The sequence below is a fragment of the Passer montanus genome, unplaced genomic scaffold (assembly GCF_014805655.1).
Source record: "Passer montanus isolate IOZ18808 unplaced genomic scaffold, ASM1480565v1 scaffold227, whole genome shotgun sequence".
Lineage (NCBI taxonomy): Eukaryota > Metazoa > Chordata > Aves > Passeriformes > Passeridae > Passer > Passer montanus.
In genome coordinates this window covers 103,490-126,837 of record NW_024366893.1, presented here as the reverse complement: position 1 = coordinate 126,837, position 23,348 = coordinate 103,490, and the positions used below count along the sequence as shown (strand labels likewise).

General features: G+C 46.9%; 1 protein-coding gene across 5 annotated transcripts in view; it reads right to left on the bottom strand.

Annotated features, from left to right (window-relative positions):
• Positions 1 to 23,348, bottom strand: part of FBLN2 (fibulin 2) — a 90,511-nt gene that overhangs the window by 2,325 nt on the left and 64,838 nt on the right. For 4 of the 5 annotated variants that reach the window (XM_039710233.1, XM_039710237.1, XM_039710235.1 and 1 more), the window contains 13 exons: positions 21,314 to 21,500; positions 20,303 to 20,509; positions 18,226 to 18,342; positions 17,694 to 17,795; positions 16,225 to 16,365; positions 10,849 to 10,983; positions 9,615 to 9,752; positions 9,196 to 9,339; positions 5,033 to 5,161; positions 4,209 to 4,334; positions 3,469 to 3,585; positions 2,352 to 2,480; positions 16 to 139 (listed from right to left, as the gene is read on the bottom strand). In XM_039710233.1, coding sequence (XP_039566167.1) covers positions 16 to 139; positions 2,352 to 2,480; positions 3,469 to 3,585; positions 4,209 to 4,334; positions 5,033 to 5,161; positions 9,196 to 9,339; positions 9,615 to 9,752; positions 10,849 to 10,983; positions 16,225 to 16,365; positions 17,694 to 17,795; positions 18,226 to 18,342; positions 20,303 to 20,509; positions 21,314 to 21,500 — 1,796 coding nt within the window. The remainder of the gene's footprint in view (positions 1 to 15; positions 140 to 2,351; positions 2,481 to 3,468; positions 3,586 to 4,208; positions 4,335 to 5,032; positions 5,162 to 9,195; positions 9,340 to 9,614; positions 9,753 to 10,848; positions 10,984 to 16,224; positions 16,366 to 17,693; positions 17,796 to 18,225; positions 18,343 to 20,302; positions 20,510 to 21,313; positions 21,501 to 23,348) is intronic. The other variant, XM_039710238.1, reaches the window with a different exon arrangement.

The window sequence follows — 23,348 nt, the reverse complement described above, 5'->3', positions numbered from 1 at the left end:
CAAGGCCATACTCACATGTCAGACACCTTCCTGTAGTTGGAAGGGCACTCGAACGACAGGCAGCGGAAGCTGCCCTGGATGTTGTAGCAAGTCTCTGCAGCTGAACAGTTGTGGCTTCCTATTGCACACTCATCAATATCTAAGAACAAACACAAGAAAAAGATGTTCTAAGTTCAAAATCATTAATTAATCTAAGAATTAATTCCTAGTACTTTTCAGGAATTAACAAACCCCACCAGGATATAATTAAGTCATGCTGAAAGACAACAGGACCTTCTCACTGACTTTTTGAGACTGGAGAAAGCTGGGCTGTGCCAGTAGAATCCATCTGTGCATGAAGGTAGATCTGGATTAAAGCAGAACAACTAAAATAAACCTGGCATTAAAGCAAGCAAATGCAAAGTGGTCACTGCTGTCCTACAGGATCCAGGAGATGCCGAAGAGGGGAACTCAGAACAACCCTTCAGAACAAGGCACACAGTTTAGAAAACCTAAACACAAGTATCTCCCCAGAATGAGACACATTGCAAAAGACATAATAAAGAGCACTTAGAAGCTCAAAAAAACTTTATGGCCCAAAGAATAATGTGGTTACCTAAATCACACATAGCCACAAGCCCAAACCATGGGCCTGACAATGCTGAGAGCCAGATGCAGTGACAAGGATCCAGCCTGAGCAGGAAGCATTGGCAGAGCCCTCACAGTCACACTGTGTACTCCCAAACGTCTAGACAATGCACAGAGACTTTAAAATGAAATAAATTCCAACAGACAAGGCATGTGGACTGCGTAGGGCCCTGCAGCTCTGCTAATTCTCAGAGAGCAGAGACTCTTAGAGGGAAATCACAGCCTTCCACTCCCTCCATTCCCCTGGGATGAGAACTGATCTCACACGCTGAACCGGCTGGTTTAAAAGTCTTGCAAAGAAAAGTATACAATAGGAAATAGGAGAGAATCAAAGTCAAGTAAATCCCTTGCTGGTTCTCAGCAGTGCCTGTAGGTGAAAAGAAAATTTCTTCCATATTGCAATCATTGTCATGAAAGCAGTCCCTGCACCACTTTGGCTGCGCTGCAAAATACCACAGGCAGTTTCTGCAAAAAAGATCCATATGTTGAGCCACTACTCCATGAGATACAACTCATCTTTTGAAAATAGGGTACAAGGAGCATTCCACCAGTAACTTTTCAGAACTGGCCAGATGATGAGCAACTGGAGCCAGATCTTTAGCTGGGGGAAACCAACATCGTCTCCCTGCACAGAGAAGCCAACAACAGAGCCAACAGCAACCCAGCCTTCCTTTGACCACATTTTCAGACACACCTCAGTATCTGCCCAGACTTGTACCTACAGACCTGCAGAGCTCCAAAAAAGGGGATGTATCCAGGGGAACTGCAGTTTTCTAAAGGTAAACTTTACATAACAATTTAAGTGCATGTGGATATTACTGCAATCATACTTAAAAACACATCTGAAAATATTTTAAAATATTTCTAAAGGATTTTAATTGTCATTTCATCCGCTTCACTGCTCCACAGTCAGGATTAAGTATGCTCATGCTGCTCAGGATTTACACAGAGAAAATTCACTGCCATTAGCACTCAGAATTCAAGCACAGGAGATACATAACCAAAGTTACGTGTAGGGTTCCTAGAAGAGCCAGGGCAGGAAATGCCTGGCAGCTGGTGTAAGGACTGCAGGAATGTGCAGAGGACTAAAGGTAATCAGATCCTCCATCAGGTTACACAGGCAGTGCATCCTTTGGAAAGGGGGGGTTCAGCTCAGAACCACACAGCTGCACACCAGATGAAAAGCACCAGACTCCCAGAAGACACCTCCACAATTCTGAGGAAAAGGGGCGTGTGAGGGGAGGGTTCTTGTCATTTCACTAACATTTATTAATGCCAGCACAATTAAGCTTAGGTGACACTGCTGGATGGCCAAGTTTCAATTACACCACCAACATTTAACCTCCCCGTTTTCCGGAGGAGAAAACTGTAACTCATAAAGCAGCCACAGATTTCTACATCTGGCACCTCTAAAACCCCAACCATTGAGTGCTGCTCCAAGGTGCACACATAGCTCACGTGAGTCATCAAGTGCCTCAGTTGGAAGGATGAAGTGGGCTCCTGGGGAATTCGTTGAAGCAATTAGCTCACACTGACAGCTGAGTTGCCACAGCACTTTCTTCTAACACAGGGAAACTGACTTTGCAGATACCAATATTTGGCAAGTTTTTCAAAGACTGACTTCGGAACAGTGACTGATAAAAACCACGGAGGCTTGACTGAGCAGCTGTGACGGCTGAGCTCATTGCAAGGGTGTGAATGGCCCAGCCTTCAGGTGCTGTTACCTCTGCAGGTCCTGCCGTTGGCTGCCATGGTGTAGCCCTGCTCAGGACAGGCACACTGGTAGCTGCCGGGGACGTTGACGCAGCGGAAGGTGCAGAGGATGCCGGCGCTCTGCGTGCACTCATCAATATCTGTGCAAAGAACACGGTCACAGCCCAGCCAAGAAAACAAAACAAAACAAAACAAAAAACACAACACAGGTCTGCAAAGGCAGGCTGCAGGACACCAGGAAGCTCTCACCTGACACATTTATAATACATTGCTAAATGTGAGCAGAACCACGGAGGTCTGGCATTGCTTTGATGCTTTCTGAAATGCTGAACACCTGCCTGCTCCCAGAAATACTGGCTGCAAGCAGTATACACTCATGGGAAAGAATAATGAGGGTGGGGCATGTCTGAGTTTGAAGCACTCTGTCTCTCTGGTGCCTCTGTAATTGAGAGAATCATAGAATCACAGACTGGTTTAGTATGGAAGAGAGCTTAAAGCTCATTCCACCCCCTGCCATGGGCAGGGACTCCTTCCACGAGACGAGGCTGAACCTGGCTTTGGACACTCCAGGGATAAGAAATCTCTCTGAGCAACCTGTGCCAGGGCCTCACTACCCTTTCAGCAATGAATTTTTCTAGGATTTTTTGTCAGGCTTCCCTGTGCTAGGAAGGAAAGCCTGTTGGCTTCTTCATCGTTCCTTAAACAGAGACTCTCCAGGGTGTCAGTGCTGGTAACTTCAGCTAAAGAGTCAAAACCCTTCCTCTCTCCATTCTGATCACTCTGCTCCTCATTCACCATGAGCAGCAGTCAGAGCAAACCTTCACTCAGCAGTGCAGGTGTTCAATGATGCAATACAGGAATATCTTCCCACCTGATTTCTTCAGTCGTAATCTCTGGCCCATGAAACCATTACAACAACCTCCCCAGCTGTGCAGTCCCACAGGTGTGCTCCACCCACTGAACTGCACTGTGCAGTAGCTGAGTGACCTTTTGCAGCCTCTGCAGCAGCAGCAGCTCACGACCATCCTCCAACATCACCTGCAGCATCAGGGGCAGCTGAGGGTCAGAGAGCTCTTCCTGCTACAGAGAATAAACACACATCTCTGACCTGGTGAGGCAGCACCTTACCTTTACAGGAATGCCCATCTTCTGCCAGCTGGAAGCCTTGCCTGCAGTAGCACTGGTAGGAACCATAAACATTGGCACACTCCTGGCTGCAGGGACTGTTATCACATTCATTCACGTCTGCATCCAAAAACAAACCCACAGAGATGGCCACAGCACTTCAGAACAGTGTCTTCCACCCTTTCCTGCCCCTGAAAACCTTTACATTCCAGTCACAGTGACTAAGGAAGGACTAATTTGTCCCTATTTTTTCTGCTCCCTAGGCAGAATGCCAGGAAGCCGGAACATGTCTGTTGCACCTGAATTTCATTTCTCCATATGCCAATGGAAACACACACACATGCAGACATTTGTTTCAGACTTCATAGGTTTCACTTCACTAAAATATGTAACTGTTGCCCTAAAAAAATCATGGAGAACTCAAAAATTTTCCATTCAACTCAAAGTTGTTTTTATACATTTCATCACTACCAAGTTTCATCTTTATCATAATTTGAATGGTTTCCTGTTTTAACTTTGTTCTGTTCTCCTGTCATCTGAAAGGAAAGCAAAGCGTACACAGGGAAACAAAGAAAGCAAGAAAGAGGAGGGACTTGTTGACACTCATCTGACAACTCCAGTGTTTGACTGTCTGCAAATCTGAGCACACAAAGGTTACTGCCTTTATATTTCACCTCCAGGCCTCCTCCTAAGTCCCCTAATTCCCCCAGGAGTTGCTTCCTCACGGAGGAGAAGCCCGGTACCTTCGCAGTGCTTGCCGTCGTAGGAGAGCCGGAAGCCGGAGGAGCAGGTGCAGTGGTAGGAGCCGGGTGTGTTCTCACACGTGTGCTGGCACAGGCGCCCGGGGTAGTTCCAGCACTCGTTTATGTCTGCCAGCAACAAGCAAACACACAATCAGCTGAGGGACACGAGCAAACGAGGTGCAAGAGGGTATTTTTTGAAGTGTCACAGATTGGTTTGCAGAGCACGAAGTGCTGCAACCTCGGGGTCGAGACTGTGTGACTCTGAGCTCTAATTGCTGCACGGGAGGGACCAAGACAAAGTGCTGTGTCACGGCTCTTGGGAGGACAGTGCTGGAACCTTCAGAGAGGTTTCCCACAGCAGCAGAAGCATAACCCACAGGGAAGGACTCTGCAGATGGCTTAAGTGACAAACTGTAAGTAACTGCAGTTAAGGCAAGCCAAGGGTGCCTGGTCCCTACTCCTAGCTGGGAGTGACAGAGCCCAGGCTGTTCTGCACAGCCCAGCTCTGGAGGTGAGGCCATCCTCTTCTGAGGCACTGCACTGCAGAACTCGGACTGCACTGGTGCTGAGCACTGCAGAACTCTGACTGCAGTGGTGCTGAGCACTGCAGAACTCTGACTGCAGTGGTGCTGAGCACGGCAGAACTCGGGCTGCAGCGGTGCTGAGCACTGCAGAACTCGGGCTGCAGCAGTGCTGAGCAGTGCAGAACTCGGGCTGCAGCAGTGCTGAGCAGTGCAGAACTCTGGCTGCAGTGGTGCTGAGCACTGCTCTGGGGCCCAGGGCTCAGCCAGGGTGAGCTCCCAGCCCTCCCATGCCCCACGCACCGATGCAGCTGCGGCTGAAGGCGTCGTACTGGTAGCCCATCTTGCAGTCACAGCGATAGCCCCCAGGCAGGTTATGGCACAGCTGCCCCTCTCCACACCGGTGCACCCCAGTCTGGCACTCGTCCACATCTGCAGAGCCAGACAGGGCATCAGCATCAGTACACTTTGCCTAAAACCATTGTTTATAAAGAGACACAAAAAGGTCCATTCAATAGCAGGATTAGAAACTGGACAGGAGAAATACCACCAGCTTCTCCTTCCATGCTTTTCTCAGAGGCAGTTGAGTCAAACCTGGGAAAAGCAGAGCTTTACCTTCAAAGTGAAAATGGTAACTGGACTTGCAATGGGGCTCTCCCAGTATATTCTGCATTTCAGTGTAAACACACTTTGATTCTGATCAAACCATGACATTTAAACCCCCTATTCTGATGTTCTGCCATTCCACGAGTCACACCAAGCCATTTAAGGCAAAACAAGAACGAGCCAGAAATTCTGCTCATCCCTTCAATTAAAGCAATTGCTATTTTCATCTCCACCTGCCCTCTCAGTCTGCTCCTGCTGTCTACCTTTTGCTCTTTCCCAATGTTGATTTTTTTCTTTTCTCAATCAGCTCCTATTTTGATATTCCCCACGGCCTCTCATCCAAAATCCAACCAACAAATTAGTTGCTTCTCCACTCACACACATCATTTCCAATTTCATTCAAACATTCTTGTAGGAAGCTGAGAGTTTTCAATACAGGCTGATTTACAAGACTTGCAACATGACTAAATAGCTCATCAGCATCTAACAAATCCCTCTTACCATCTGTGACAAGAAGCATCAAAAAGTCTGATTAACTCTCACAATTGTGTTTTTCTTCAAGTATTCCAAGCTCTGCCACTTACTAAACCAACAAATCCTGATTTTTTTCCTATTGTTCACATCTTCAACTACTTTTACAACCCAAATCCCTGTTCATGTAATTGTGGAACCTTGTCCAGCTGGGTCCTGCTTCAGATGCATTTGCAGAGGGCTTTGGCCACAAACCATGGCAGGCAGGGCACTGAGGGGAGGGGCACCTGACCAGGCCACAGTGGGAAGAGTGGGGCCATGGAAATTAGTAGTATGCTAATAGGACTATCCTATATTTGGTCAAGTTTCCAGTTCTTGCTTCCAGTTGGCTCCATGCCTAGTTCATATAAGGTCAAATTCTGAGTTCACTTTTGTGACTGGACCTTGTGTCCCTATACCTGGCTGTGTTTGCCCTGCCCAGGGATCTTTGGAATCTAGCCTCTGTAACCTGCACCATGTTTTGTTATTTTGGTTGTTAAAGGTTGTATTTTCCAGGCTATTTCACCATTCCTATTGCTCATTTATTAGCCAGCTCCTCCTGGCCGAGCCAAGCGAGATCACAGCGAGCTTCTAAGCCCATCTATAATAATCATCAGGATGGATCTCTAAGGCTGGAAATTCACCATACTGCCCTTTTTGAAGCCATAAATTTGAGCACTGAGTAATTTCAGAGGGCTCCTGGGCAGTTCTCCATTAAACAACAGCCTTGGAGAGGCTGCATCCACACAGATCCTGCTGGGACTGGGGTCAGGGATGGCAGGGAATGCCCCTCACCACGCAAGAACTCCTGACAGGAACCGAGGTTTCTGCTGGAACATTGAGTTACCAATTCTCTTTTAATCAGAGGTGGCAGCAAAAACAAGGAAGTCTTTAATGCAGATAATTTGTAAAGTAGCAGCTTTATTTGTAATGAATTTGTGAGTGCAAACCATTTTGCTAGCTTGTTCAAAATTCTGTATTCCATTGCATTCAGACTTTAATTAGTTCTAGGGCATTACACCATCAGAACTGTGCCATATTTCACACTTACAGCAGTTTTCAGCTAAATCTAAGAGGCAGGTTTTAATAACTCATTTGCTAAATCAGAAAATCTGAGCATTTTAAAGACAGATGAATTCTCTAAACAGAGGAGATGACCCTACAAGTGTTGTTCTGCTGAAGAAACATGTGCAGATGATGTTTTTACTACTGTGAAATGAATAAATCTGATTCAGGGATCTAATTAGCTATTGTAATGCCTCACAGACACTAGTCTTTATCACAGAGAGAGGAAATTAGGACCATATGTTTTTCTTCTTTCTTCTCTGTGCTCTCTGCCTACTTAAAAAAAGCCATTCAAAAAATACCAAACAACACAAACCAGCAGTAGGGACAGAGTGCACACAGCGAAGACAGAGAAATCACCAATTAACATCAATTATGTTTTCCCAGAATCAAGATAGAGAAGCCTCCTTATGCCTATTCCTGAAGAGCCTTGTGAGTGCTGCAAAGCAGAGACAGAAGGCCATCAGGAATCACAATGCATCGTGTTATTTCACTGTGCTCTAGAGCAGAGATTAATGGCAATTTCTTCCTCTCTCCTGGATTTACACACAGTCAACTATTTTTTTTTTTTAGGAACAGATGGGAAGAAAAGCTGGATTCTTTCTGTCTCATCAATTTGAAATTTAGGAACATAACTTGCCCCAGTTATTACAGAACCACAGAATCATTAAGGCTGGAAAAGGCCTCCAAGATCACAAAGTCCAGCTGTTGATCCAAGACTACCATGTTCACCACTAAGCCATGTCCCCAAGTGCCACATCCACACGGTTTTTGGTCATATCCAGGGATGGGGACTGCACCCCTGCTCTCATTTGCAGGGCATGCAGGACACTGCAGCGAGGATGGCTGTGCTGCTCAGGGCTGACTGCTGCCTTGTGGGAAAAATGGCATTCAGGGAGACTCTGGCACGGTGGTCACCCTAAAAACAACCTCAGGGTAAGCACAGGCCAGGTGGTGCAACCATACCCAGGTGGCCTGGCTGAGAAAGGACTGATCAAAAGCAGCTGCAGAACTGTGTCAGCACAGAACAGAGAGGGACAGGAATTTTGGAGCTTCTTTTTGTAAGAGCTAAAATATCCCAGGCTGTAACAGGACAGCAAAGAACACTGCACTGCTTTGCCCTGAATTTACAAAACACAGTATTTGGAAGTTTTCTCAGTTTCCTCAGTTGCACACATGAACTGTTCCTTCCAAATGTGCTGTTTCCAAATCTTCTCCACCTTTCCAGTGGCCACCCATGGTCTGGATAGTCCAGGGGGTAAAACCATGACAGGAGGTAGAGGATAATGAAGAGCAAAAGGGTGAATGCAGAAATACCTGTGGAAATGGGGTCTAGCTGTACCTCTGGTGTGCACTGCAAGCTGCTAACCACGACCAAATTAATGGCTCTCAACATGGCTCCCACCCACATGCAGCACTACAAAGCACATTTTGTTCATCTGCCATCCTTCCTTTTTTCCAGGGGAAGGCAGGTAAAAATCACTAGGATATCACCAGTAAGCAAACTGCTGCTTTGTCATTTATTTTTTTCTTTTACCCCACAGTCATTTTAGGATTTCCTATCTTATGTAACCTGGAACATGGGGAATTGGAGAACACCCAGCCAGCCTTGCCTTGGGCACCAGGGACTGAGCTTCCCAGCCCTTGGTGCCTCATGTGCTCATTTACAAACAAATGCTAACAAGCGCTGAAATCTGCTATTCTGAGTCAGTAACTCCCTAAATACACTGGAACAAACACAAATCAGGATCAAGCTGCATGCCAGCCTATATGAATATTTCATACACTCAATCTCCTCAGAATTCTTTTCACACAGCGAGAATTTATCCTAAACACCCTCACAAGTGGATTTAATGGGGAACACCATGCACAGAAGATCCCTTCAAAGAAAATCCACTTGGTGCTACTCTTGTGAGCCCCCAAAACCAGCATGCCTTGTTTTCTGCAGATCACTTCACTTCCAGGGAGGTACTACAAAAACCACCTAGGCATTGTGGTCTTGACTGACAGGATAAGCTTAAAAACTAACAAAAGCACACTCTCTTCAGACTGGAAGCCAGTGAAATCTGCAGCCAAAACCAGTTGCTGAGCATACCAAGAGAAACTCCATGGAGCAATGAGACATCAGGATCCTGCAGCACAAACAAACCCCAGAGCTGCAGGGACAGCTAATTCCCATTCCTCAAACACATTTAGAAATCTGGAAGTAACTCCAAACATCTCTTTAGAAGTGAAACAGGTTTTTCCCCTGGGAGAGCCCCCACCCAGCCCCAGGCTGCGCTCACCGACGCAGCGTGTGCCCTCCTCGTTGGAGTGGTACCCTCTGCTGCAGCTCAGCATGTTCCTCTGGCACGTGTAGGACCCCACGGTGTTGATGCAGTTGAATCCTGGCTTACAGGGCTCAGGGAGAGACGTGCATTCATTGATATCTGGTGAAGAACACGAAGAGAGCAGTGAGAGATGCTATTTAACCCTTCTGGTCTGATTTCTTCCAACTGTCACTTCTTTTCCTTCCCTTCAATTTCTTGTACTACAGAGATAAGGTTGATGAAGGTCTGCTGTGGGGATAGCTACAAATTCAACATGCAACTATGGGCAGCAGCACTGACATTAAGCTCACAGCAGGGCTTGCAGAAAACTCCAGATCCAAGGGGTCGATGCCCAGGAGCTGCAGCACAGGGCACAGACCCTGTTGCTCACTCACCCACACAGTTGCCCTCGGGGTCTTGCAGGAAGCCATCCATGCAGCGCTGCTTTGACTCGCAGTAGAAGGAGCCCTCTGTGTTCTGACAAACAAAGTTCACCTTGCAGCTGTGAGTTCCTCTCTCGCACTCATCGATATCTGTTCAGCACACCAAAACACCACACTGGGGTGAGCTCAGCTCTGCCTTTCAGTGGCCTTCATGGCCAGCTAACCTCCAGAAAGGAAATTAGGAGGCATTATTTCAATAGGCACGTGTTACCAATGAGAAATCTGAGGGTTAAGTGTGTGTGCTCTTGGACATCACTTCAGGATTCATCAGGTCCTGCAGCAAATTTGATTCAGGTCCCTACTGCCTCATTCACAGCATCTTTTGCAACCCACAAATACCAAAATAGCTGCAGTTTTTTTACAGGCCACTGTAAAACAGTTTGCAAATATTATAATCCTCTATAATTTAATTTCAAGACTAGAAAGTAAATTAGATTAGTAATAAATGTTAGAAATGCTCTAGAATCAGACAACAGAACAAGGCATTCACACTTCAAGTAAACCAAGGTTTATTTATGACAGCTGTTTATACAGGGAGATTTCTGATAATTTCTGTTTTATGACTTTATGTTCTATGTCAAAAGCTAAGCTCTTTCCTTAGGCATCTCTTACTGCAGCTGTCAGGAAACTGTAAAACTTGTAGGTGTAAATGACAGTGAATTTTGCCCTGAAGGCAGGGCATGTGTGTCCCTTGCACAGTCCTGTGCTGCTGTGAGCACTGATGTTCCCTCCTTGGTTAGAAACCTACAGGGACAGGGGGGATGAAGAATAACTTCTTAACCCATTCCAAATGGTTAAATGTAAAAGGAAATAAATGCTGACACGGATTCTGAACACAGGAAGAACGGGGCTGTCAGCCCCGTGTTCCGTTCAGACTGGGATATTTTTCTGGAATCGCCAGCAAACAGCATCAGCTGAGCCAAGCAGAGGAGCTAAGGGGGATTCCTCCATCACGGAGATGTCAAATCCTAATTCAGAAGGTTTCATCCATGTTCTAAGTAATTTACAGTTATCCCTGGAAACCACTTCAAATGAGTGAATGCGCTGGAAGAGCCTGTAAAGCCCAACACTTCCATGATGAGCAGCCTTTTTTAGCTGCAGCACTGGTACCACAGAGCAGCAACACCAGAATGCTCTGCAATCCCTTCCCCTCCTTCAGCGTGAGAACTGAGAACACTTTCCTTACCCACACACTCGCCGTCCTTCAGCTCGTGGCCGGGCTGGCAGCTCAGCTCCTGCAGGCAGCGGAAGGAGCCCATGGTGTTGACACAGTGCTCTCTCCTCTGGCAGGTGTGTCTCTCTGTCACACACTCGTTGATGTCTGTGAGAAAGAGGGAACAAATCAGTGCCACAGGGTGCCACAAGATCTCCCTCTTCCTTCTCTTCTGGAAGGAGCAGAAAGCTCAAATGAAGGATACTCAATAGAGGCTTTGTTACAGTGCTCTGATGGAAGATGCTTTTAGTCCAGGGTCTTTAGTTAGCAAAGAGTGACTGAAGAGACGCAAATCACAGGGGGATTTCCTCCTCCTCCCCTCTTCCCAAATGCCATGGGGATGATGCAGGCACTGGGGACAGGGATGGACAGAACTGAGGAAAGGCAGGGGGTAGAGGATTGATGACCAGCTGGTGGTGAAGGGATGGGAACTCCTGGACGAGGGAATGAGAAAGGGATTAATGCCCATTGCTCCTCTCCAGACCTCCACAGCCCAGGCCACTGAGCAGCCCTCTTGCCTCAGGCCAGGCTGCCAGTGGTGGGAGCTGAGGCTACCTGCTGAGCTGGGTCGTGCTGGCTTCTGTTCCCTAAGGAATAGTCACTGGGACTGGATATGCAGGAACTCATGGAGAGGAACCCTGATGGCTCAATCAAGTTTGTAAATGTGTATTTAGAGCTTTAAAGAGATTTGATTTCAGCAAGTGGAGTAGTTAAAAAGTTCTTTTTAAGAAATCACTTGAACACAAGATTGCAGAGCATGGGACAATTAGGGAAGGAATATGAAACACCTTTAAAATGATATGTTTTGATAGGCTTGGATGAAATAATCTAAAATTCAGGTTTCGCTTATTTTAATAATGAAAGCTAGAACAGCATGATGAACAAATACTTAGAAGCAACAAAAAGGGGCAGAGACTGGGAAGAGAAATTTTCTTGCCAACCTCTACAAAACCTCACACATTCCGAGTTCTATATAAAGCTAAGAATTGCTAGAGCTAACACAAGCCAAATGTGGCCAGAACCATTACCAGTCCTCTGGCTGCTCTGTGCATGAAGCTGTTTTCATAAAGCCAGTATTGTTTGAATCAGATTTTCATTTTGGCTGTAGAACCTCATTCTCAGATAAGTACATCAGATATATGACTTTCCCTGTGGAGCACGAAAACAGGAAAAGCCATTCAAAAAGATTTTTGTATTTAAAAATGTGTCAGCTGGTTTTCTAGCAAAGAAATGAGAGAAGCACCAAAACCCTTCAGTTCCTGGTGCATTCAGATAACTGGTGATGTGCACAGAGTTTTGCAAGACCTGCATTAGCTTGGTTACATTCCACTTCTCACTTATTCCTATTTTCCTTTTTCGTTTGCTCTCTGTTTGCCATTGAAATCTCCACATGCCCTGGGCTTGCTTTCCAGAGCAGCTGGTTAATCCACAGCAAGGTCCTGGCCATCACCTGGATCTCTTTCTACCAATCCCACATGAAGTCTGAGCTCCTCCACTAAGGGGCAGGTCCTTGCCTGCCCCAAAATTACTACAGCGTTATGTCCCTCAATGCCTGTGCACTTTCCCACTTTCTATTAATTAGTATTATCACAAGTGAAGTAGACTAAGTATTTTCACAAGTGATCTTGTGGGGGTAGCAAAACCCCCTCACATGCTGGGAGATGAATACAAGGTGCTGTGGTAGATCCCTCTCACCTACTTAGACTTAGTTCATAAAATTTTTGGTGGTTTAAAAAGTTATTTTTAACCAGCAATGGACGGCCACTTAATAGCACCCAAAGCACTGCAAGACTTTCTGCTGGCTGTACCACAGATCTGAGATTATGTTTCTTGCAGACCACAAAAAGGCTCTCACATAAACAAACTGACAGCATCACACTGCAGCTCATGAGCTTGAGTCAGTCCAGCACCATGTCAAAAGAGAAAGTGTGTTTGTCTGACATATGAACCAAAGAGGGTAGGAGGCATTCCATGTGATCAGCAGGTGGAATACTGAGGCACAAAAAAAGATTGTGATTTCAGACAGAAAAAAAATCGAACACGATTTTGTGTTTTGTCTATATTTTTGATTTAATTTTCAAAGCTCTGAGTGCTTGAAAAAATATGCAAAACTGGCTGGAACATATTTGATGAAATTAAAATGATGGAAACTGGCAGATTACAATGCAGAATTCTCGCTTTCAATGGAAGTTTTGTGCACGAGACACTGACAAGCTCTACAGCCTGACTGCAAACTGAGCTGAGCTGCAAGGCTTAAACCCTGAGCCATGGCCAAGCAAAGCTCTGCTCTGCCTGTCCAGAGTCAGGGCAGGAGCCCCTGGCTGTGCCATCAGGCCAGCTGCCAGCCCACCACAGTCCCCTGGCCAGTTTATCATGCAAACATGCCTGGTTTTGTTCATTTTTCTAAATAAATTCCTAAATTTGCTGTAGAATCCAGAGTGCCCATGACCTGTCTCCCTCCAGTCCTGGAAGCCAACTCCACAAGGCAGTAAGAGCTCGACAGAGCACCAGGAATAACAGGAGTTATGTTTTCAGTCTCAAACACAGTTAATTCCAACACTGGACCAGCTGTGGTATTCATCCAACCCAATTAAGGCTGTGAGGGAGGGTAAGATGACATTTTCTTTAAAATACAGGGAAAAAAGGAAAAATAGCTCCATACTATACTGAAAACTAGACACAGCTAATTTTTGAGAAATCTACTCAGTCTCTGTGTGTGGCAGCAACATTCCTCACTTTATGTCAGCAGAACCCAGAATGACATGCAATCATGTAATAACTGGGTTTTTTTCCTGCAGAACTCTTGCTGAAAACAGCAGCACACGCACGATCCCTGAGCACAACTGTTGCACCCAAGAGCTGGCATTTCTGCCATCAACATTTTACCTACTGCTATTTATTTCAATATGCACTTTGACATCAAAAACTCATTTTGATGCACCTTCTACTAAAAAAGTGAAATGCAGACTTTTCTTGTGCTGTATCTGCAGCTTCTCACTATTTTTTCCTCTTCAAACTGCCTCAGCTCTGTTTCTTTTATGGGACACATCTGTGCAATGCAGACACTTTGTTCTTTCGCAATCACCCACCCAGTGGGTCCAGGAATAAGGAGACCACGTCCTGCTCCCTGTCAGGAGGGAACTGAGGTGGGAGTAGCAAAGACAGGAGCAGAGCTGTCAGTGTGCAGTGGGTGGTGGGAATGACTTTGCCTGAAAGTCACCAGAAAAGCAACACCCAACCTGGCTCTTATCTCTGGAGAACACAGAGCTTCCAGCCCAAAGGATTTCAGTGTCTGCTCCCAAAGACACACAGAGGGGCTGTGTGAGAGCTGTTCAAACAGCTGGGGACTCCTCCCTGTGCATGGCTGGCTTTTGGGAATCCTGGGTGTCTGCTCCTGAATGCACCTGGAATTCTAATTCCCCACCTCTGACTAAAGGGAACTCCACAGATCAAAGATGATCAGCTGCTGTGGCTGTGAAAAGATTGCTCCTCCTGTCCCTAAAACACGCAAAGAGTAACACTGTTAAACCAACAAGAATTAGCAAACTAATTACCAAAGGTTTTCTCCTGGTGTTTGGGACAGCTCAAGCTGTTAGGCTGGAAAAGGATACCCCAGGAGAACGAGGCAGAGAGCAAAACACAACCCACAGTGTATGTCTGTGGCTTTCCTCTTCGACTACAAAAGTAGGGAAAAATGTTAAACGTGGCAAATGTTCTGGTGGCACCACACACGGAGCAGAGCTGGATGGGAGCAGGGAGCACACAAAAAAAGGGAAGAGAATTCCCAAAGTTTTTAAGGTTATTTAAAAGGATACCTGTAAAAACTGCCCTGCATTAGAGGAACACAGAAGTTTGGTGTTCAGTGAGGGAGAAGGGCTTCACAAACGAGAGTTTTGTCTTTGCTTTTGTGAGTGGTGCTGAGGTTTATCTGGTACGAGCCATAATAAAACTCTTCTAATGTCTTGGGGCAGAGGGAGAACGTGACTCAAAGGAAGCACTTGGCACCTGCCACAGCAGCTCCTGCCAAAGCTGCAGACACAGGCACTGGTTTAGTTTCAGAACACTCCTGGGAGAGGTGAAAAAGCACAGATTCATCCTTCCTGCACAGTCCAGGGAAAACGTCAGGGGGTTCAGTGGCAGGAGTCAGAAGGAGAGCTGGAGGAGGGGTGTTCCTGGAGCTGCCAGGCTCCTGGGCAGGAGTGTGGTGCCTGCAGCAGGCTCTGGGCACACCCCGGGCACCTCCAGCACCAGCTTCAGCTCAGGCTGAGCTGTCTGATAGAGGCCTCTCTCCTTCCAGTGCTGCTCTCTCAGCCATTTCATTGAAACCAAATAATTTCATTAGTTTCCCATTCTTACCAGTACCTCTGACTTCAAAATAAATAATAATAACAACCAAAAAAATAAAAATCCAGTGTCAACAATTTAAGGAACACCCAAAAGGTGGTAAATTACAGTTCTTCTCTGGAGTCTGACACTGCAGAAGTTTTCCTGCCCATGCCCAAATGCCACATGGTGTTTATTAACCAGATGGGATCACAGAGATTTAAAGACAGGAACAAAACCGAAGCTGTGGTGATCAGAGAAACAATGTTATAAATGTAGGGAGGAGGACAGGGGTGGAAGAGAGTACTGCATTCACACAGGACGTTACAGCCATGGGCACTGATGCTTCCACGGATGACTGGAGGTCTCCAGGTGCTCCATTTTTCCAGGCAACACTGCTGCTGCCTCCTAACCCAGCCTCTAGGAAAGTACCCAAAAAAGAAACTATTTCACATAAGCTGAGGTCCTGGCTGCTGGAAGCAAACAAAATCCTCATAAATACACTTGTAAAAATTGATTCGTTTCTTCCATGAAGTCAAACAGCAGAGATGATCGAGCAGAATTATGATGCACCCTTGACTTTTACAAAGAAATTTATACCAGAATCAACAAAGGACTCATAAGAATTTTAAAATGCCCTCCCTCTGGAATGGATCTTTTCCAGACTCACACGGATTCTTGAGCTGTTTTTCTGAAGTTCTCTTGTTTGATGGTGTCTAGAACTTGGCAGTATGGAACTGTGCAGAGGGATCAGCTGTTCTGACCCCTGAGCTCAGCCTGCAGCCAGCAGAGCTGCTGTGCTCACCACACTGTGGGCTCGGGGCTCCTGCTCAAGGTTACCTGCACCCTGAGATGGCTGGGGAAAAACCAAAACAGCACACAACTCATGAAGTGAAGGGCTGAGCAAATGGTGCATGTGTTGGTGCTGAGTGGCTCTGAGATGTCAGATGCAGGGATGGTGGGGAGGTGCTGCAGAGCATGGAGAGCTGTGATGCTGAGGGGAACGGCGTGTGCCTCTCATCTTACCAACACATTTCCTATGCCTGTTGAGAATAAAGCCCTCTGCACACATCCCACTGTGGCTGACACAGGAGAATGATCCCAGTGTGTTCTCACACAATTGTCCGCTGGAACAAGCCTGAGCACCTGTGAGGCACTCATCCAAATCTACAGCAGCACGGGGCAGCCAAAAGGGAAAAACAGAACTCCATTAGAACAGCTCCTGAAATGAAACAACATTTCTTTCGCGCGGGGATGCCGAGATGAAGTGTGCTGGAGCTCCCACATCAGCACCAGGCTGCAATACAAGCAGTGTTACACTGAAAGCAGGGCTGGAATAAACCCTCGGAGATCACTCACTCCTTGCTCACACTCCTGTACTTTTGCCATTCCAGAAAGAAATATCCTTAAAAACAGGCAGGCATTCACATAGAGACAGTGCACACTCCTTGAAAGAAACCTGTTCCAGTGCACCACCACCATCAGCTCCTGACTTCAGCAGAGATTATAAATGTCCCTTGCCAATGTTTAAACTCACTGCTTCCACTGACAAATACAAATCTTTTCATTTCCTGTAGGAAAACTATTGCCTTGAAATGCCCCTTTTGATGCTGACATTAATTAATCAAATTAGCTTCCACCATACTTGAGTAAGCAGTGCACTGTGAATATTTCATCTGGTGATATTAAAATCCCATTTTCTTCACAGACTGTCTGGAATTTTATGAAAATGATTTGTTATTCAATAAGAACTAAGATTAAGAGTGATGTGGATCATTTGTGAGCAATTCTGAGCATTGGGAGCTCCTGCTTGCATTTCACTGTTATTGCTCCCTTACTTAGAGATTTATAATTAAGGTATGCCACAGGGCATGGCTTCTGACCCCCAAGCCCTCCCTGGGCAAAGATATCCCTTGTGACTACTCAAGAAGTCCATTTAAAATGTCTGTATTGTGGATGGTGAGGATGCAGCTTTGGAATTCACTGCTCATCACTGGGCAGGGCAGAGCTCCAGCAGCAACTGAACACCCAGAGCTGGCCCAACTCCCATGGCATGTCCTGCCTCAGCTGTGAAGCCTCCCTGAGTTTGGGTTTCCGAGGCAAGAGGAGCTAAAAGCAAATAGAGCAGATGTCCTGAGGGTGCCCAGGACAGCAAAGGTGTCCTGCTCGCTGCTCCTGTTCCCAGCCAGAGTGCTGAGTGTCCACAGCTGAGCACACAGAGCCTGGGGAACCTCAGTGGGAACAGAAACCAAAGGGGCTGTAAAAAAGCCTGCAATGTCAGAGGAAAAAAGCACCAGCCCAGGCTTGCCTCCACCTCACCAGGTAACAGCCACGCTGTGCTTCAGGAGGTATCTGTGAGGCAGAACTGGGATTCCTTCTGCCAGATGGCCTCTCTGATGGCACTGCAATTCCCAGTTCTGAAAATGAGGAACAGCCAGGGGTGTGAGGTACACAAACATTTAACCATGGCTCTGTGGGGAGCCCAAAGCACTCACCTTCACAGGAAACCCCATCTGCCATGAGCGTGTACCCAGCCATGCAAGAGCACACAGCCTCTCCTTCCACGATGTTGCACAGGTGCTTGCAGGGGCCATTATCTGCACAACACAAAATTGCACAGTACATCAGGACCCCTAGCACAGATCAGCTGCAGTTCCACACTGCCAGGCCAGCCAGGCACAATCCCAGCTCAGGCAAGGAGAATCAGCCTGGAACCAACCTGTCCAGGCAGCCCTAAGCACTGCTGCCAACCCTCCTGCTGCACACAGACACAGCTGGGCCCTCCTACCTGCATTGCTCACATCACCCTGCACAGCTGCACTGCCACCCCAGCCTGAGCACCAGTGGGGAATACCCTGAAAGCAGAGAGCAGCCTCAGATTTCTCCCTTGGGTTTCCCCTGACAATTCCTCAGTCTTGTGCCACGGTAACAGATTAAAGCTGTGCACTGAAATCAGACTGGAGAAGGGATGAGTGGAGTTTTATTCCGTCTCTAAACATTCCTCTGCAGCTGACGTCTCCAACGTACCTTTGCACTTGTCCTGCTCTTCCTGCAAGGACACCACGAGGATGGGCTGGGAGGGAGAAGCTACTGGAGGGATGGTGGCTTCGGCTTCCAGCCTGGTCATCTGTCCTCTGTCAGGATCTGCAAGGCAAGGGAGGATCAGGGACAGACCACCCCCACCAGACACACCACAGCAAGGGGTGATCCCATTCATGCCACTCCATCGTGGTTTGGAGGAGGAAACAAATATGGACACAGATCAGAGAGCTGGCTGACAATAACTTCTGTAAAGTACTGTAATATCTGAATAAACTACGAAGTGCTAATTTAATTCTTAACACATTTGCTATATTTTAAATACAGCAGCTGTCTTTCATTCAGTATTTGATGGAAAAAACCAAGCCTTTGACCTTATCCTGTCCATCCTATTTCAACACAGACAAACAACAAACACCTTTACAAGCACGGGGTACTTTGGAATGACTTTTGTACAGCCAAGTGGAAAACATGACAACTGCTGTCTGCCACTAATATTTTCAACAGACAGTAATGTTAAAGGTATCAGGGAAAAAAAGAGCTCTCTTACATCAGTAAGAGAATGAGTATCATCAAAACAGAAGCCTAAATCCATAGGGCTAAATTGTCCCTTAATAGGGATGCGTCCTGTCCCCACTGTGTTCAAGGTCACCTGGAGCAAAGTGTGATCCCCAAAACAGTGACAATCTTAAGTGACTAAGGGTGACTGCAGTGCAGGTTTGGGGTGTGGGAAGAGTGATTTCCTCAAACAAATTAAGTCAGCACAGATGCACAACAGGCTGTGGAACAGAGACAAACAAAATTCACCTGCTTGGGGCAGAGCCTGAACGATTTCCCCAGGAATGCCTGAGATGGGCACAGACACACAGGGACAAGAAGAACCGAAAGGCCACTGTGCCACATATGGTTCAGCTGAGCAAAGCCACTGAGGTTCCCAATCTCCTCCCTGACCCTCCCTCAGCCCAGCACAGCAACAGCAGCACCAGCCCTCCCTGCCCTGGCCCCTGCCGTGCACCTCTGAGCTCCCACGGGTGTCCCCTGCCCCTGTCACAATCCCATTCCCCAGGGGAGCTCTGCAAACCCCTCTGCACCCCTGGGCACAGCCCTGAGCACCACAGCCCTGTAGATCTGCAGGAACATGACTTCTCAGACCACAAGATGTTCCACCCAGAACCTCAGCCGAGGCAGTGCTCCGAGAAGAACAGCAAAGCAAAGCAAAACCACAAATACACTCCAGGTGAGCAATCAGGCCAAATTCTGCAGTGCTAAAATAAGAACTTTTCTTTGCCTCTTTTGGATTACGTTCCTTTCCCAGAATTTTAATATAAGCAGAGCATACAGCTGCCACAGAAACAGTCAAATGCATTCTTGAGGCAAATGCTGTAACACCATATTGAGAATGATGACATAAAGAATGCTCATTGTTTGGCTTGGGCAGAGGATTAGAAGCCTAAGGAGTTCTGTCATTGGATGGAAATTCTGCTTTTGCTTGTTAAATAACAGAAAGGACCTGTAACTAATATGATGTTTCAACTTTCTGGGTTATCTGACTTGAAATTGTGCCATTGGAGAACTCCACATATCAAAACAATTACAACACAACTGACTTTCTTTTCCAGACTTCCACCACACTAGACAAATTTGGAGTTTGTTATCACTGGAGGATGTTAATGACTTTAGATAAAAGTCAAAGCTCAGGAAGCAATGCTGTCTGTCTGAATTAAGTTTATCTAAACTTATTTAAAGAAAACCTGACTGTGAAATACAAAATTACTCTGAGAAGAACAGGTATTTCTTTAAAAATCTTTACAAATCCCCTTCTGAAAAGTGCAAACACTCTTGATTTGGACATATGAAACACCACCCTTATCCTGTACCACCAAACACAAAAATAAGGTGTAACTGAGTGTCCTAAATTACCATTTTTCTTTACATTTTACAATTTCTACAGAACATGTCCATGCATCAGCACCCATTAAAAAAGAGAAACTGCAGAGAAATGAAAGAAAAGTTTAGTTGATGAGTGCAGGTATAAAGACACTGCCCTTCATGTCCCTTTTCTCACCTGGAGAGCAGCTGGTGCCATCCTCCTGCAGGGTGAACTCTGGGAAACACGAGCACTTGTAGGAGCCCACGGTGTTGATGCACAGGTGCTGGCAGAGCTCCCCCCCGTAGAGCAGGCACTCATCCAGGTCATCTCCAGGCAGGTTATTGGACAGCTCAGCCTCATTGCTGATGGACAGTGCTTCATGGTGGTCTTCCCTCTCTGAAACTACAGCAGAACATCTCTCACAGCTGTTCTGGCTTTGGGATGGACACAACAGGGTGGGCGGGCACAAAAATGCCAGGAAAAGTCAGATCTACCCAAAAGAGTTACTGCAAGGGTAAGAACAAAGGAACCCATCCTGTAGATAACACTGTTATCTGTGCTGGAGGGCCACCTCCTCCTTCCCTAGGGCTGCAGGGACAGATTTTACAGAGCCACTGAGAAACAGTCACAAGGGAGGTCACAAACTGACCTTCCACATCACTGCCAACCCCATTCCCACTGACATTTGAACTCAGGTACTGTGCTGAGCCCCAGCTGAAACTGGCCCTACACTGAATTCCAAATTTCAGGAGAAGTTATCCAGTTGATTTGGAAACTTTCCAACATCACAATTTGTTGGCTTCTCTTACATTAGCAGCAGCAGCAGCCTGGGAGAGACATGGGTGTCCTTCTTACTGCCTTTAAACATCAGCCAGAGCTGGAAAACCATCACCTTCCATGCCTGACCAAGTCTGACAAGGTTTCTGTGACATTAAAATTAATCCTTAAGTGAGTTTCTCAGTCAGCTTTTCTTGAACACACAGCGCCAAAGTTCCTCACTCAGCGAGGTCTCAGGTACATTTATGGATGAGAAACATCCACACATTCTTTGCCTTCTCCAGCCTGCTTTAGGAACACGACAATTGTGCTAGATCTGAGAGGAAAGCAGCTGTGCCCCTGATGCCCTGCTCCCCCCAGCACCTCGCTGAAGGCCCCTGTGGGGCAGAGCCCTCGTGTGCAGGGCCTCAGTGGCACAAGGACACTCACCCTTCTCGGGGGTCACCGTGGGCACAGGCTCAGGATGCCGTCTGATCTCGGGATGGACGAAGTGATCCCCTCCCTCACAGCAGGACAGCATCACGTGGCTGCAGGGGTAGCCCAGGTTGATGCTGGAGTCGCAGGTTTTCCCCTCACTCCTCAGGCGCAGGCCCAGGCTGCAGCAATCACAGCATTGCTGCAAGACAGGGGAATGTCACCACCAGCATTTGGAATGTCAGCCACCAGCACTTGGAAGCACTGAGCAAACTGCCAGGGCAGTGGTGGAATCCCCACACCTGGAAGTGTTCAAAAAATGTGTGGATGTGACACTTGAGGACATGGTTTAGTGGTGAACAGGGCAGTGGTGCTGGGTTTACAGTTGCACTTGATGGTCTTGGGGGTCTTTTTCCACCTTAACAATTATATTCTGTGATTTAACACAGCTTCAGGGATGAGCCCACACACACCTGGAACTGATCTGCACTTTCCTAAGCAGTGGAGCATCTGGAAAAACATTTGTAGTGTAGACAGTTGTAAATATCAAAGCTTTACTTGCGCTTGTTTTTGCCAATCTGCACCAACGGGTCAACTGCAGCCACAACAAACACAAAGTCTGGCTGTGCCAGTGATTTCAGCAGCTCCACATGCCAGGAAGGAGTGGTGCTGCACATCAGCTCCTCCCAGCTCTTGCTCACAGGCCTTGACTGTGTGTAGTATAAACAGAAATTATAAACAAAGTAATGCAGATCCGTGTCTCTTTGCATTAGAGCTCAAACCATGGTCAGTTTGAAGCCATGTGATAGGAACTGGAAATAACCTGCACAGACACGAGGGTCAGCAGCATCCCAGCCCTGTCAGGTGTCAGTAAAGACTTTCCTCTCTGCACTACAGCCCTGCAAACCTGCTTTGACCTTTAATTACCTGGCTGTGCTGGACAGCATCCTGCTGGGAATAGCTGGAGGGAGGCCAGGGTGTCTGATGAGCTCTTTGCCTCTTTCTTCCTTTCTCAGAGCACCTGAACAGCAGCTTCAGTGACACGTTCATCTCCCACCTCTTGCAGTTTACCCTGCTGCAGGTGGCAGGCAAAAACTGTGTGCTGCTTTACTCAGTCCCAGACAAATCTACTGCACAGTCAAGCCACAAAAGGGCATCAGATAAATTATACCAAACTCAAACAGTCCACGCTGTGGATGCACAGTGGATACCTAACCAAGCTGGGAAGCTGAGGAGCTGAGTCTGCTGCAGAGGCAACAGGGGTCACACCTGAGCTGGAGATGTTTGAATTCCAGTGTCCTCTCACCCCTAATTTATTTATTTATTTATTTATTTGTTCATGTAATTTAGGTATAAATAACAAGTTTCACTGACAGAAAAGCACAAACTCTCTTTCCCTCTGCAACTCCTTTGAAAGTCATCCACTCACTGAGAGTTTGCAGCCACACTGGAGGACCCTCTCTGAACCCAGAGAAAAGACTCCAGCCTGTTAAAATATTCACTCTGAGAAAAGGGGTCAGACACAGGAAATTCATGAAGGGCAGGATTCGAGCTGGCAGCAGGAGCTCCACGGACAGAGCAGTTGCCAGGAGGGAGATCCCTGAGCTGGGCAGGGCACTAAGAGAGGCAGTGTTCTACGGAGCATGGAAATGAGGAGGGATCACTTTTCATCTTTAGAAATCCTAGATGGGCATTCCCATTAATCCAGAGCCTGTCTCCTGAAGGGAGATGCATCCACTGCCAGCTCAATGCTCAGAAACTCTTCTGCTGAGCCCCTTTTTTCAGGGCAGCACGGGGGTTTTGTGGGCACTTCACACTCAGTGCACAGCCTGGCATGTTCAGCCAGCACTGATGGCTGCAGCTCACATTTTACGGCCCTGCTTCCTAATCTGAGAAATCCCCAAACACCATAAACAGCAGACATTACTCACATCTGCAAATATGCACAGCCATAAGGAACTCCCTTCATGTGCCCAAATACGTTTGTGAAAAATTTACACTACGGGCCTTGAAGAGGATGAATTATTTTGCACACTAAATAGGCTTAAAT